At 37.8% G+C, this 15150-nt stretch overlaps 1 protein-coding gene across 10 annotated transcripts in view; it reads left to right on the plus strand.

Moving 5' to 3' along the window:
• The window catches only part of GRM8 (glutamate metabotropic receptor 8), an 855522-nt gene that overhangs the window by 763836 nt on the left and 76536 nt on the right, over window positions 1-15150 (plus strand). For all 10 annotated transcript variants that reach the window (XM_084788018.1, XM_084788015.1, XM_084788014.1 and 7 more), the window contains one exon: window positions 4542-5477. In XM_084788018.1, the coding sequence (XP_084644144.1) occupies window positions 4542-5477 (936 nt within the window). The remainder of the gene's footprint in view (window positions 1-4541; window positions 5478-15150) is intronic.

Raw genomic sequence — 15150 nt, forward strand, 5'->3', positions numbered from 1 at the left:
CATTTTTAAAATTATTTTGTTTTTTTTCTAGATCCCTTAATATGTAATTTTGGATCTACTGGTCAATTTTTACAAAAAGATCTACTGAAGATTTTGTTAGGCATTGTTTTAATCTGTAGATTAAATTTGAGGTATTATCATCTTATTAATAGTAAGTGTTATTGTCTATGGTCATAGACTTTCAAGTGCTTTCTATTTTGTTTAATTTTTAATAAACTTTCATAGTTCTAATGAATATATCTGAAACTGCTTTAGCTAAGTTTATTTCTAAGCATTTTAATTTTAGTGGCACAACAAATGAAATAATTCTCATTTTCACTTTGAATTGCCAGTTAAAATAAGATTTTATGTATATTCTTAAACAAGCATTATTCATTTTTATTTTATGTATATGAGTGTTTTGCCTGCATGTATGTCTGTGCACCATATGTGTCCCAGCCCATAGGTGCCAGAAGAGGGTGTCATAATCTCTGGAACTAGAGAACTGCCATGTGGGTGCTGAGAAGCAGCGCACATCCTCTGTAAGAACAAGTGTTGTTAACTGCTGAGTCATACCTTCATAGCCTTCCTCTGCTGCTGTTGTTCTATGGGATTTTAATTATTGTTTAAACATAAAATATTACATAAAACTGCAATGTCTTCTTCTAGTGTCTTTCTCAATTTCCTTCTTGAGATTAAAATTTTTTTGTTGTTCTATACTTTTACCTCCTTAATTTTATTCCTATATATTTTGAGGGCTGTGAATGGATGTTCGGATATCATTTCTTCTCATCATGCTTGTTGGTACACAGGAAGCCTCAGTTTTGTATCGTGCCATTTTGCTGAATACATTCATCATTTCTAGATGTTTCCAGGTAGAATTATCAGGATCTCATATATAATAGCATATTACATGCAAATTATAATTTGACTTTTTTTCCTATCTGTATCCTTTAAATCCCTTCTCTTGTATTACTTATCTAATAAGGGCTTATAAATTCTAAATGAAAAAATGTGGTAGATAACCCTTTTCTAATCTTGATTTTAATGGAATTATTTCAAGTTTTTACCAAATTGGGATGATGTTGGCTATGTGCTTCACACACACACACACACACACACACACACACACACACACACACAGATCCTTTATTATTTTGTTGTCTGTTCCTTCCTATGTTAAAACTTAGCACTTTTACCATAATGGCATATTAGAGCTTGTCAAAGAATTAAAAGATACATTAACCTATGGATATAGTAATGTCATTAGGAGGTTAAAAAAAATACATTGTCCATTTACCATAATTTTAGTATGTTTCCCTCTAGTGCCTATAACCTGTCACATCATAGGTTCTTCGCCCAGTAAAGATGCCAAAGTGGGTTTCATCTTATTATATGAGACTTGAATCTAGGCAGAAAGTGGTTGGTTATTGTCATCGTGTTCCTGCCACGATGTGTCAGTGGTCATGTCTTTCCAGGCCGGCTGCTATGTTTGTTTGTGCCGGTGGTCACGTTTCTCCAGGCCGCTGTTCCGTGTGTTTGTTTGAGATAAGGTCTCACTCTGTAGTTCGGGCTACACTGCCCTAGTTAGGGTTCCCTATGTACCCAGCCCGTCTTAACTCCCATGGCAATCTGCCTGCCTCAGACCCCCATATTCTGAGGTTGCAGATATAAACCAGCATGACTTACTATATTTAATAATCTTCTAATTTTATAGATCACCTACAAAAAAGGTTTTTCATTGGTTCATTGTACACAAAACTTAGAAAAAGCATTTAATCATTTTTAACTTCAAATAATAGTTTTAGTGTCTATTGGAGCCAAAATTTTTGTAAACACATATTCTTTGGAATAAATGAAAGTGTGTTGAGAATCGAGCTAACAAACATGTAGTAATAGACAACCAATTTTTATCCTGTTAATTGTGAAGTTTAATCTTTTTGAGACTTTTTTGCTGGCTTTAATTTCTTTTTTGGATTTACTATCATAAATCTCTAGAAGCCTTAGACAAATTTCAATTTAAGTCTATAATAATTAGCTTTGAAATGTAACCTTCAAATGTACCTTATTATGAGTTCATTGTGGTCTAAATTGAGTATCAAGCCCTCAATATCTCCTGTCTCACAAATATGTCTCTCAGATATATTGAGCCAGAAGGCTGAAGATGATGCTCCAGCCTTATAGAGAGTTTTGGGTGACTGTTCAGGCAGCAAACTGTCTCTGTCATTTTCTCTTTTTGGAAGCTGCTAAACTGCACTTCCTGTCTACTCAGATAATTAATTTTATTCCTTCTCAAGTCTTTGATGGGTTGAAGACCAGAGAGTTTAATTTTACAATTAAGCTTAGTTGTTTAGGAATTAAGATGTTTTTAGGTCTAGATAGATGTTTTAAGTTGATAAGGTGAGCTATGATAGATATTGATTTACATTCCGAATTTTAGGTACACCAAGATAGGAAAGATATTTTCTTCAAGACTGCCAAATACAAATAGCCAAAACCCTATGAATGTAACACATATATAATTCCTGATGGTTTCATTGTTTTCTTGCTGTTGGTAGTTTATTGTATATATGTATAATAATATAAATGTATATGTAAAAAAGAAAAATAAGAACAAAAAAATAAAATCAGTATTTCAGCCACTAAATAGAATATTTTATATTTCAATATTTTTGAGAAGGTTCTGGCTGCATACTTTTAATTCAAATTTCTTTCTATCTTACTAAAACCCCCAAGTAGATAAATATGCATTTAACATCATTAAAACTTAATAGAAAATTACTAGAGTTGTGAAAAAGTTAGTTTTCTTTAATGGAAAGCAGAGAGGATAGTTTTGGGAGTTTTCTGTGATGACGTGGCACATGAAAAAACATTGCCTTTCTTACGAAAGTATATTTGAATTAAAGACATTTAAGTTCCTTATTCCATCTTGGTAGATTCAGGTATGCCCAGCAGTGCTGTGTTTAGGAACTAGGGACTGCAATTCCTGACCTCAAGTGTTCAAGAAAGGTTTAAGGAGGAATGTATTCTTAAGTCATTTTCCAGAAGAATAGAAGAATAGCGCCAGTCACCTGGTCCTTAAAGTCCTTAGAAGTGACAGGGGCGCATGGCTGAAATTGCACACTTGGTGACTGCTGTTACCGTTACCGAGTTTATGTTCTTCGTGGATGACCAGACTGATGTTAGAGTTATGGCGGCCACAGACTGGGAAAACTTAATTTGAGCTGCATTAGCTTTTTTAATGCTGTGTGAAAATAACTCTGAAATCCATAGGCTTATAGCTAAGTAATTGTCATTGAGCTTAGTGGATTTCCTAAACAGACAAAAGATATGAAAGGAGAAGTTGAAATAGTTGGGAAGAAGAAAAGGATCAGTGGGGGAGGGGCAGCAGAGGGCAATGGACACCCAGAACTACCAAAATATAGAAACAATAAACACTTAAGTACCTTACAGAACTTCTGAGCATGAGTGTTCAAGAAGAACTTCATGGGTTGTTCAAGTTTGGTGACTACACAAGTCAAGATGTAAGCAAGGGCTGACGTTATCTGGGGGCTTGATGGAAGCCATGGCCAACATAGGAGAAAACAAAGCAGAGGCTAAAAGTGACCTGTGTGGCTGAGCTTCAGAAGCCAAGACTATTATCCCTTGAAATGCGCTGTTTAAATAGGTCACTCTTTTCAGATTGAGAGTGCACAGCTTCAAGGAGGGGAGGGCACTGGGGGCCACCTGGGGAGATGACTGCCGTGGGGTGCAGTAATTCTTCTTGTAGACTGTTAATGAAGTTGACCTTGGCAAATTAAATTTTCACTTTGTTTTTCTATGTGCCCCTTTGAAGCTTCCAAATCCCACTAACTTTCAAATTGGCCCTCTTGTTTTTCACATCTCTGTGTGGTGCCTTTTCTGTCTCCCCTTGTATATTCTCATTGCTACTAATTTCATTGCTTCCCGCCTTCATGAAGATGGCAAACATTCAGCAGTAAACATCATTTTTAACCAGTTTTTTCAATGTGGATGTCCAGCATGTAAACATTGGTATATCCAGGAGCAATAGAGGAGTCAGAGGTTAACTCCTTATGTCATTTCCTTTCAAAATAACATATTTCCCTGACAATGTTAGAAATTCAGGAACCATTGTTGATATCCTTTTGTGTCTTAATCCAGTATTTGAACAATTTCGGCATATATACTCATGATTAGCTCTGAAATATCTTTCTATGGGGATTTTTTGCTTTATTTTGTTTTTGGCCCTCTTAAATAATTTTTAAAGCTTTCATATTAAAACTGTTTGGGTCAATAAATCTTTCTTTAATATCATAGTGGTCAGCCATGAGGAGGTAAGTAGAAAGTAATGACGCTCATCCAGTTGATGATCCGAATGATTGATCGAACCCAATCACTTAACACTTTTCTAAAGTCAATATCAAGAGAAAAAATGAGACTCTTATTATGGTAAACTGTATTTGTACTGTCAGCATTCGGTGATTTATTACAAACCTGTGGCTAGGATTAGGATATTATAAATGGGAGAAAATGGAAGGCTCATTAATTTTTTATGCCCACAGGTGGAAGACATGCAGTGGGCTAATAGAGAGCGCACACACCCGGCATCTGTCTGCAGCCTGCCGTGCAAGCCCGGGGAGAGGAAGAAAACCGTGAAAGGGGTCCCTTGCTGCTGGCATTGTGAACGCTGTGAGGGTTATAACTATCAGGTGGATGAACTCTCCTGTGAACTGTGCCCTTTGGATCAGAGACCAAACGTCAACCGCACAGGTTGCCAGAGGATCCCCATCATCAAATTGGAATGGCATTCTCCCTGGGCTGTAGTACCTGTGTTCATAGCAATATTGGGAATCATTGCTACCACCTTTGTGATCGTGACCTTTGTCCGCTATAATGACACACCTATCGTGAGAGCTTCCGGGCGGGAACTAAGTTACGTGCTTCTAACCGGGATTTTTCTCTGTTACTCGATCACCTTTTTGATGATTGCAGCACCTGACACAATCATATGCTCCTTCCGACGGATCTTCCTGGGACTTGGTATGTGTTTCAGCTATGCAGCACTCCTGACCAAAACAAACCGTATCCACCGAATATTTGAGCAAGGGAAGAAATCCGTCACAGCACCTAAGTTTATCAGCCCAGCGTCCCAGCTGGTAATCACCTTCAGCCTCATCTCCGTCCAGCTCCTTGGAGTGTTTGTATGGTTTGTGGTGGATCCCCCCCACACCGTCATTGACTATGGAGAACAGCGAACCCTAGATCCCGAGAATGCCAGGGGAGTGCTCAAGTGTGACATTTCTGATCTGTCACTCATTTGTTCACTGGGATACAGTATCCTGCTGATGGTCACTTGTACTGTTTACGCCATTAAAACGAGAGGGGTCCCAGAGACATTCAACGAAGCCAAACCTATTGGATTTACCATGTACACCACTTGCATCATTTGGTTAGCTTTCATACCCATCTTTTTTGGTACAGCCCAGTCAGCAGAAAAGGTAAGTGCCAGGAAATCCTTTTGACGACCCTTTTCCTGGGTTTATCTAAATTAAACCTCTTAATTTAGAATTAGTTTTCCTACTTTCAGTTGATTTCTCTTCTTTCAAGATACTTTACTCTGTGTGTGTGTGTGTGTGTGTGTGTGTGTGTGTGTGTGTGTGTGAAGGTCACATTGCTTTGAGAATGTATGGCCTATGAATGATTTTATATCCTGAGTAACACTATTGCATGCTCTTTGGCAAGGCTGAAGATTGACAGACTTCACCTCATTTTCTGAGTCTCTGTTCCCAGGCCTGTTATCTACAAAGTCATTGTCCTTTTCCAAATGTTAATTAAAAGACAGAGACAGAAAGGGCAGATGGGCTCACAGGGGTGAGCTGTCCCAAAGAGATCCCACTGCAAAGGAAATGACACCTTTTCTGTTCTATGGAAACTCTAGGAATCATAACAATTATGATTCCAATCATAGAAGCGGAATTTATAGGAACACAACCAAAACCAAAACACTCTGAAATGTGTTACTACATTCCAAACCACTTACCACATCTCCCCAGACCCTACTCTTGCTAATTTTACATTTACAAATGATTATTAGAGTGGGTAATTAATATAACAGTGGACAATTATATAGTTGTTTATATTTGTAGGTGAAGATCAATTGACCCTGTGAAGTAATTTTCTTTGTCATTAGTCCTCAGCTCACATTTTTCCTCAGGAAACACTGATAGTAGAGAAAATCTTGACCTGAGATAACAGTATTTGCTGACCTAGATGCATGCAGTTCCACACAGGAGGAAGCTCACAACAAAGGTCAACCTTCAGTTCCCAGACTTGGGAGGCAGGATGGGGATGGAGGAAGCTTGTAGCACACAAGGAGATGTTAGATTTTTATAGCAATAGCCCTCCAGCCTTAATGTGTATGTAAGAAAGATCTCTCAAATGGAAGGCCTAAAAATCCGCCCACCCGCCATCATTAGAAAGACACCAACTATTTCATGGGAAATTGTATTCCTGGGGCCATAAAGGTGTAGGTGAGATTCTGCATAACTTAACGTCTCAACCAAGTCAGATAGAAAGTCTTCCACAGAGAACAGTGAACTTATTAGGGTGATCACTCAGCCATCAATGGATCAATGTGGCTTTCAACTATGTATGGATGGGGGTGAAAAAGACCTTTAGAAAATTCTGATTACTAGCGTGAACTTGCCATGGATTCATGATCCCCAGCACTATCCTGATGGCCTGGCTTTTTGGGGGGGCCTCAGGGGGGTCTCAGACAGTCGACATGGGACCAAGCATGGAGTGGGAAGTTAAAAGTAAGACAGTCGGAGGAAGAACTTTATTCTAGCAATGAAAGGATGTATTTCAGCATATAAGGACAGAAATGTATTAGAGTTAAACCTATAGATCTAACTGGTGAAAGGATATATGAGCTGGAAAGTAACTGTCTCAAAGTCCAATGTTTAATTTGCTTTCTTGGCTTAATCAAGAAAAATAGTATATTTTCAGACTTTGAAAATGACCAAATATATACGTTACTGTAAGCAGTTGTTATGTGCATTCTGTGCTGAAACCTCTTCTTGCTTACCGTATTACTGACAGAAGGCCATCACAGCTACTGGCTCCACTTCTGGTGACACAATAAGTAACTGACCCAGAGCCTAATGTGTTAGCATTCCTCTTCTTCTACATCTTAAACAGCACAACTGTTCTTTTTCTGTACAATGATTTCTACGGATGGGAAGGTTAACTATAATTGTGAGTATACCGGGGGATTTCTGCTTTTTCCAGAGTTCAGTGCTTCAATCTTAAAATAAATAAAATCATCGTTTTGTATCAAGGCACTGAATAACACCACAGCATTTCAAATTTGAGTTCTTAATGGGGCTTTAAGGTTATTGAAGTGTTTCCTCCCAGAGAGGAGTTCAAGAAGTCTGCCGTCACTGAGGACCTATTCTTCAGTTGACAGCTCCTGAGGAACGTGGAGTCACTCTTCTTTCGGGATGTGGCACTGACGTAGGCTGCCCAATCTCCACTGGGTAGCTCCAACATCTGTTTGCATATGGGCAACTTTAATTGGACTCTGTGGTTTTTGTTTGTTTGCTTGTTTTCAAAAAAGAAGAAGACACAAATTGGGAGGGACATTTATTGAGTGAGCGACTCAGGGAAAAACTGGAGAGAGAAATGACAGCATGATTATTATCATATTTCATTGTACACAAGATTATTGTATACATAAGATTTTAAAAAATATTTTCTCCTAAAACAATAAGGTTATATATTTGTAGTTCCTAAAGTGCAGCCATTGAAATAAGTATTTGAAGGTGAAATAAAGACAGAAATATGCGAGGGAAGTGTGGCTACCTGCTGTGGTGCTGAGCCTATGAGAAGTGTATATCTATTTCAAAATCTGGAGTTACATTTACTTTTATGAGTATGGACATATCCATGCCTTTAGAGACATGGTTGAATGTGGTTAGCCTATTTCTTTTTTCTTCTTCTTCTTCTTCTTCTTCTTCTTCTTCTTCTTCTTCTTCTTCTTCTTCTTCTTACCTTTGTGGGATAAAAGTATGTTTTAAAAACAAACTGCAAAACAAATAGAAAATATGCTAACTGGAATTTATTTTGTATTTATGATGTGATTAAATGTGATACAGTCTGAAGAACTCAATAATAAGTAATAACTGTTGGGATTTTCAGAATGTTATAGAGATGTATCATTTCGTCTCTGGGTTGTAGAATTTAAACTGTCATTGTAGCAAGAGCTATTGGATCATAAATAGTCTTTGCCACTGAGGTACTTTATATAATAGAATTATGTGCTGTCCTAAAACTTACCTTAAAATTTACTGTCTGCTTTTCTTTCAAAGCATCTTTGTTATTTAAGATGATAGATACAATTCTGGAGTTGGTTTAACATTGTTAAAGCTTTTGGCATGAATATTAAAAATGAGCTCAACATTTCTATCTCTTAAATAAGTTGTTAAATAAGTTTATTGACTCGGCTGGGAGAAGAGCTGATCATGCCTCCATTTTCATTTATAATGCTCACCCAATTAGCCCAGGTTATCAACCTGAAGCGTTTACAACAACCAGGCAACACACACATCCATTAATTTAGCAGGTCCTTATTGAGTATCGTGTCTGGCATTGTGCTAATTATTGAATCTATGTCAGGCTGCCTCTCCCAGCGTCCTTGTAAGGATCCGTTTGGCTCCCAGCCCATGCCTTTTTGATGCCTGCCAGACCAGCAGGATGCCAGGCTCAAGGACAGAGGAGATGGTGAGGGGTCAAGTTTGAGATGGGAAAGGAAATAACTATGCATCCTATAGCTATACATTAGTGAAACAAAATGTGTAACACAGAAAACAGCAGGAAACAATTTTCTCCCAGTGTGCATTTCATTACGCCCTCTGAGAGTAGTGTCTAGTTCAGGGAAGTTGTTGAGCCATGCAGCTCTCTCTGAAATTACAAGAAGTAAAAACAAGGGTATAGATAGTTGAATAATCTGTATAAACATTTCTATATAGCCAAGTTCTCCATTATATAAAGAACATTTAGTGCAGAACCATAAATATTGATCTTGATATTGATAGCTTTTTGAAGTGTGTCATGCCTGCTTTCACTAACAAGCACCGTTTAACTATTCCACCTGATATTTCTTTAGATTTATAATTATGTAATTTGATCATACTTCTGAATTCTGCTAAATATTGGACAAAATTTACTTTCCCTTTTCTCAGGAAGAGGCTGTATGAAGGAAATATATAATTAAATACTGAGGCATTCCACAAGAATAAACAAACTCACATAATTGTACCAGAAGGACAAAAAATATATTTAAAATCATTAACTTAATAGTCAGGAAAATAATCAATTGTTAGTGGTAGCTGGAGGCTGACAAGGTGGCAAATCTTGTGAAGATACTTTATCTCTCCTAATTGGGCTCATAACATTCAGATAACCAGACAATGGTTATGACTCAGCCAGACTCCAAGGAGAACAGTGTTTCAACTGGAGTATTGGACAGAACAATAAAAAGCAATGCCAGAGTGGAAAAATATAAAGAAGCTGAAAAGGCATCTAAGTTAGGGCTTCTATTGCTGTGACTGAACACCATGAACAAACACAGGTTGGGAAGGAAAGGATTTATCTGGCTTATACTTCCATCATCAGAGGAAGTCAAGACAGGCACTCAAACAGAGCAAGAACCTGGAGGCAGGAGCTGATGCAGAAGCCGTGGAAGTGTATTGCTCACTGGCTTGCTCCCCACAGCTTGCTCAGCCTGCATTCTCATAGAACACCGGCCCAGGGATTGTACCAACTTTAATGGGTGTGGCCTCACCCCCTTCAATCTCTAATTAAGGAAATGTCCTATAGGCTTGCGTTTTTTTTCTTTTTAAACATATCTGTTCATTTTTATGTATATGAATGCTCTATTTGCATGTATGACAGAAGAGGGCATCGGATCACATTATAGAGGATTGTGAGCCACCATGTGGTTGCAGGGAATTGAGCTCAGGCCCTCTGGAAGAGCAGACAGTGCTCTGGCTTTAGCTAGTGTCAACTTGTACCAAGTTGAACATAAAACTCTCCAGCACAATTGACACCCTTTCCATCTTGACACACAAACACATTGCCCTTAAGCCATAAATTTTCCTTTCTCATTCATTCCACAGGTCTCACATTAAAAACAAAAATAAGTCTAAAAATCCCACAGTCTCCACTAAAATAAAAAATACTATGAGTTTAGACCCTTTGAAATATCCATTCTCTTTATTAAAAATCCAAAAATGTCTTCTCTCAACTGTAAAAGTCAAAATTAAGTTAAGTATTTTCTTATTTCAAGTGGGAAGAACCTGGCACAGTCACAACCACATAAAAGAAAACCCAACATTACAAATAATGCAGTGTTCAATGGCTGGCACACATTCACAATCTCACGATCTTCTGGGCTCCCTGAAGGTGTTTGGGTCACGTCTCTGGTTCCACCCTCTGCAGCACACACAACTTGTCTTCCAGGCTCCAGATGGCTCTGTTTCACTGCTGCTGCTGTCATTGTGGTCATCCCATGAACCGGCATCTCCAAAATCCTGCATCTTCAGCTGCAACTGGGCTGCAGTTTCACCAATAGTTTCTCATAGGCTCTCTTCGTGGTGCCAAGGCTCAACTTTACTTCCCCCTTCGATCTTTGGCCTTCAACTGCCACTGAGGCTGCACCTTTACCAAAAGCCTTTCCTGGCCTTTCACAGTGCCAAGCCTCAGCTGCTTTCACGCCTTCAAAACTAGTACTGCGTCAGTGGCTCTTACACTACCAAGTTAAGCTGCCAGCTTGACGTACAGCCTTGGCCGCCTCTGGAACAGAGCTTCTGTTTGTTGATTCTCAGAAAACACTTCCCAAAAGAGTTCACATAAGTTATTTTGGTCTCTTCTTAATCACCCTTAATCATGGTTAATTTCTCAGCTCCATCTGATCAGCATTGATTGGCCCAGGAATATAAAGATTTCACTTCAACGATGCTGGTCTCTTGTTAATCATGGCTGACTCTTCAGCCCCAGCTAGCCAGACAGCACAGATTATTTACACAAAACACCTGGTAGCTTGTTTGCTTTCTTCTGGAACATTACATGCCAGTCCTCCATTGTCTGAACTGCTCTCAACTTTCTTATCTTCTAAGACCCTTCAGAGCAACTTTCTGAGCTTTCAAGACTCAATGGAGTTTCTAGCCAAAAGTTCCAAAGTTCTTCCACAATCCTCCCCAAAACCACATGATCTTCACTCCTGGTACCAACTTGACTTCATTAGGGTTTCTTTTGCTGTGGTGAAACACCATGACCAAAAGCAAGTTAGGGAGGAAAGGGCTTACACTTTCTATTGCTGTTCATCATCAGAGAAGTCAGTACAGGACTCAACAGGGCAAGAAGCCAGGGAGGACCTGGTGTGGAAGCCTGGAATGGTACTGCTTAGTGGCATGCTCTCCAGGCTTGCTCAGCCTGCTTCCTTATGAAACCCAGGACCACCAGCCAAGGGATAGTAATACCTACAGTGGGCTTGGTCCTTTCCCATCAATCACTAGTTAAAAGAATGTCCTAAAAACAGCATTCTCCAACCAATAGGAGTAAACTCTCCCAACACTACAAATTCAACTTTAGAGCCATACAAAACAATCACCTTCCATATTTTCTCATTTTCATTCTCAACCCAGAGTCCACTTAATTATATATATTCTGGGAAAGGATGAGAAGATGATTTACTTTTTTAAAAACATGCTTTTGTCTCATTATATATTTTTTGTTTTTTGTGGGGGTTTTGTTTCTGGTTTTTTTTTTCTTTTTTGTTCTGCCACCTGCATAGTCATTTTCTTTTTTATTATTTTAATTTATTATAATTTATTCAGATGATATCCAGATTGTTATCCCCTCACTTATATCTTCCCATTCCCACCCTCCCTTTCTCTTCCACCCTATTCCCCTCCCTTCCCTAGGCATTTGGCATTAAAGGGCCCTCCTCCCCCACCACCTGACCACAGCCTATCAGGTCTCATCTGGATAGCCAGGTTCCCCTTCCTCTGTGTAACCACTTGGCCTCCCTACTTCATGGAAGTGATCAAATTGAAGCCACCAGAGTTCATGTCAGAGGCTGTCCCCGCCCCCCAACCGTGGAGAATCAGCTGTCCATTGGCTATATCTGAACAGGGGGTCTAGGTTTACTGCCTGCATTACACAAATTGTGAGCCATGGAAAGCATTTCCACACAGGCAGCAGTGAATCAAGGCTGGACATCATCACTGTTTAGGTGGCATCCATGAGGACAAGGAGCTTATTTGGGTTTGCTCACCATTGTATTCTAAATACACATCATAATGACAAGTCTGAAACAGCCTAGAAATATTTGTTTAATGATTGAAGTATTAAAATAAATGATACTCAAGGACCTCATTTGATTTAAGCAAATAGTTAATTGTGCTCATATTCACTAGCCATTTATACCTAAACCAGAAGAGTTTTATGGAACATGGGCATATGCTTGTGAGTATGAGTAGGTCAGTACACCAGTGAAACAGGACTGCGCAGGAGACAATAATCTGCAGCAGGAAGAAGGAGATGCTCTGGATGAAATGTGTAACTGGCTTCAGATACTTAGCCAGAGAATGTGGATGAAAGTGCAGTGTTCTCAGAAAGAAGTTGCCAAACATTTTTTATGCTGCAGCAGGAAATGTGAACAGCTTTGTGTGCGTGTGTGTGTGTGTGTGTGTGTGTGTGTGTGTGTGTGTGTGTTTGTGTATGAGAAAGAGGGAAGGAGGGACAGACAGACAGACAGAGACAGAGAGAGACACAGAGACAGAGAGAGGTCTCTGACTGGTAATAAGATACCTGTTCTAAAGCACAAGAGTCAAGAGCTTACAGAACCTGGGTTGCAGTGTCTAAAGGTCAATGGAAAAAGACACAGGATAGACAGCTTAGACCAGAGGTCCTTATAGCCACCTGCGCCTTTTTAAGGGGAGGAGAGTAGAAATAATGAACACTATCTGCTTTGCATGTCTGCACCGGTAGGTATGTTGTTCTGTCTGCCAATGAACTGTACAGCATCCGGTTTTGTTTTAGTTTTTCTTGCCCCCTGTACTCAGTTGGCGTGGTTGCCCTTGGAGGCTCCAGTGATAGCTCAAGTCATAGCATTATTTCAGATGGTGTGGTTGGTTATTGTTTTCCTATTTCCTGATAGATAATATCAATTGCACCAAGATGTTCTCATCTCAGTCTAGAAGAGGAGAAACAACTTAGAGAAGAAATGGAAAGCATTTACTTGATCTTACTTTTCCAGTTATACCAAATGAAATGTATGTGAACATTTAGAAGAGAAAGGAAAATGAATTTCTTAGAAACACTTAGGCTTGATTCTTCTTTGTCTGTGTTTTTTGTTTGTTTGTTTATGGTTGTGTATTTATTATAGCTATGAAAATTTCAACTTAACATACTTTTTTGAGTAAAGTTTTTATTTATTTATTAATGTTCAGAGGTCAATGGATAAAGTTATTATTGTTAAATAATAATTTGAAATGGTAATTTCACATTATTTTTAGTTAAACTGTGATGTCGGCACATATACTCTTATGAACCATAAAGTGTAAATGATATGAATCATGTGAGAAATCAAATATGAATCATAGACATTGACAAATTGCAATTGAAAACTATACTTAACAATTCTATAAAAATAGAACACCCTGATGAAGCATGTTTCTATATAAATACTATGAGGGAGATAGTTTTTGGAAATAAATTGATTTAGGAAATGGTAGATTTCTAAACAGAACATTACAGAACATCAAAGGTGCACAGGCTTTTCAGAAGTACCAGAAAATGTATTTTGCTGAATAAAAGGTCAAACAATTAAGGATAGAAAGAGAACAAGATATGTGTGCATATAGAAATGATCTGTTTCCTTCTGAGCCTAACCAATCTGTTACTAAGTACATTTTTTCTTCTGTTGAAACTACAAAACAGATTATTTATAGAGAAAGCGTGAAGTGTCTGTACTGACTTCTAAGAGTTTCAAATATATTTCAAGATTATATGTAGAGATATAAAAAATGTAGGTGACAAGTGCAAAGCCACACATGAACAAGTGACTGATAATTCAGTATAAAATTTACAAACCAACACTGAAGATACAAAGTAATTGAATAAACACAAAATGAGACAACAGACTTATTTTGATAACCTGCAGTAAAGTTAGGCCATTGATTGACTAAGAAAATTGTACAGATATTAAAGATAAGATAATTAGTGTCAACTTCACATACTTAGCCCAGCTCTTTTGGAGATTATTATTTGATATCACACTTGGATACTTATTCAACGAACCTTGTTTAAGTTCCACAGTGTCATGTTTGGGACTCTAAGGAAAATTGTGTACCAGGACTATTGATTGTAAACATTGGGTTATTATTTGGGTTATGGTATTTTCTCATACTTTTCTTTTAGACTGAACTGAGTTTTAAAACTTTGCAAAGGTCATGAAGTCACAGTGATTTCATGAACTAGAGCATTACAGACTCAGCCAGGAAGGTGATCAGAGTACTAACACACGTCACCAAAACCAGTTATTGATATGATTCAAAACTCTGATACTAGATTTAACTAATGCTGGTTTTTTTCAGAACATGTAGACTATGGACTTATTTCAAAATAGTTTGAGATTTGTTATATAAAAGACTTATTTTTATGTATTGATTAAATGTTAATAATACCCAGATCCTTGATAATAGTGAATATGGTGACTAATTTCCTTGTAAATTCAAGTTGAATTTTCCATCACCTGGTAGAGACTTGTGTTTTATGGAAGCATACAGAATGTCAGAAAAAGCAGATGACAAGCAAATAGTTCTTTTGGGCTAAAAACATAATACAGTATTTTTTGTGTGTAATGAAATTAAAAACATATACATAAGTGGTATCTCACATATAGGTAAATATCACTAACCTTAAATTGTGGAAAATAACTAAATGTTAATGTAAATTTGACATTTTCAAAAATATATGCAAATCAAATATATTCCAATATTTAGAACAATGAATGAAAATAAAAGCTCAACATTCTCCTTCTTTGAACCTTATAAAATCAAAGGGCATAAATATTATCATCAAGGAAGTCCTAAACTATTTACCAAT

Source organism: Acomys minous, assembly GCF_964271855.1.
Source record: "Acomys minous genome assembly, chromosome: 6".
Taxonomy (NCBI): Eukaryota; Metazoa; Chordata; class Mammalia; order Rodentia; family Muridae; genus Acomys; species Acomys minous.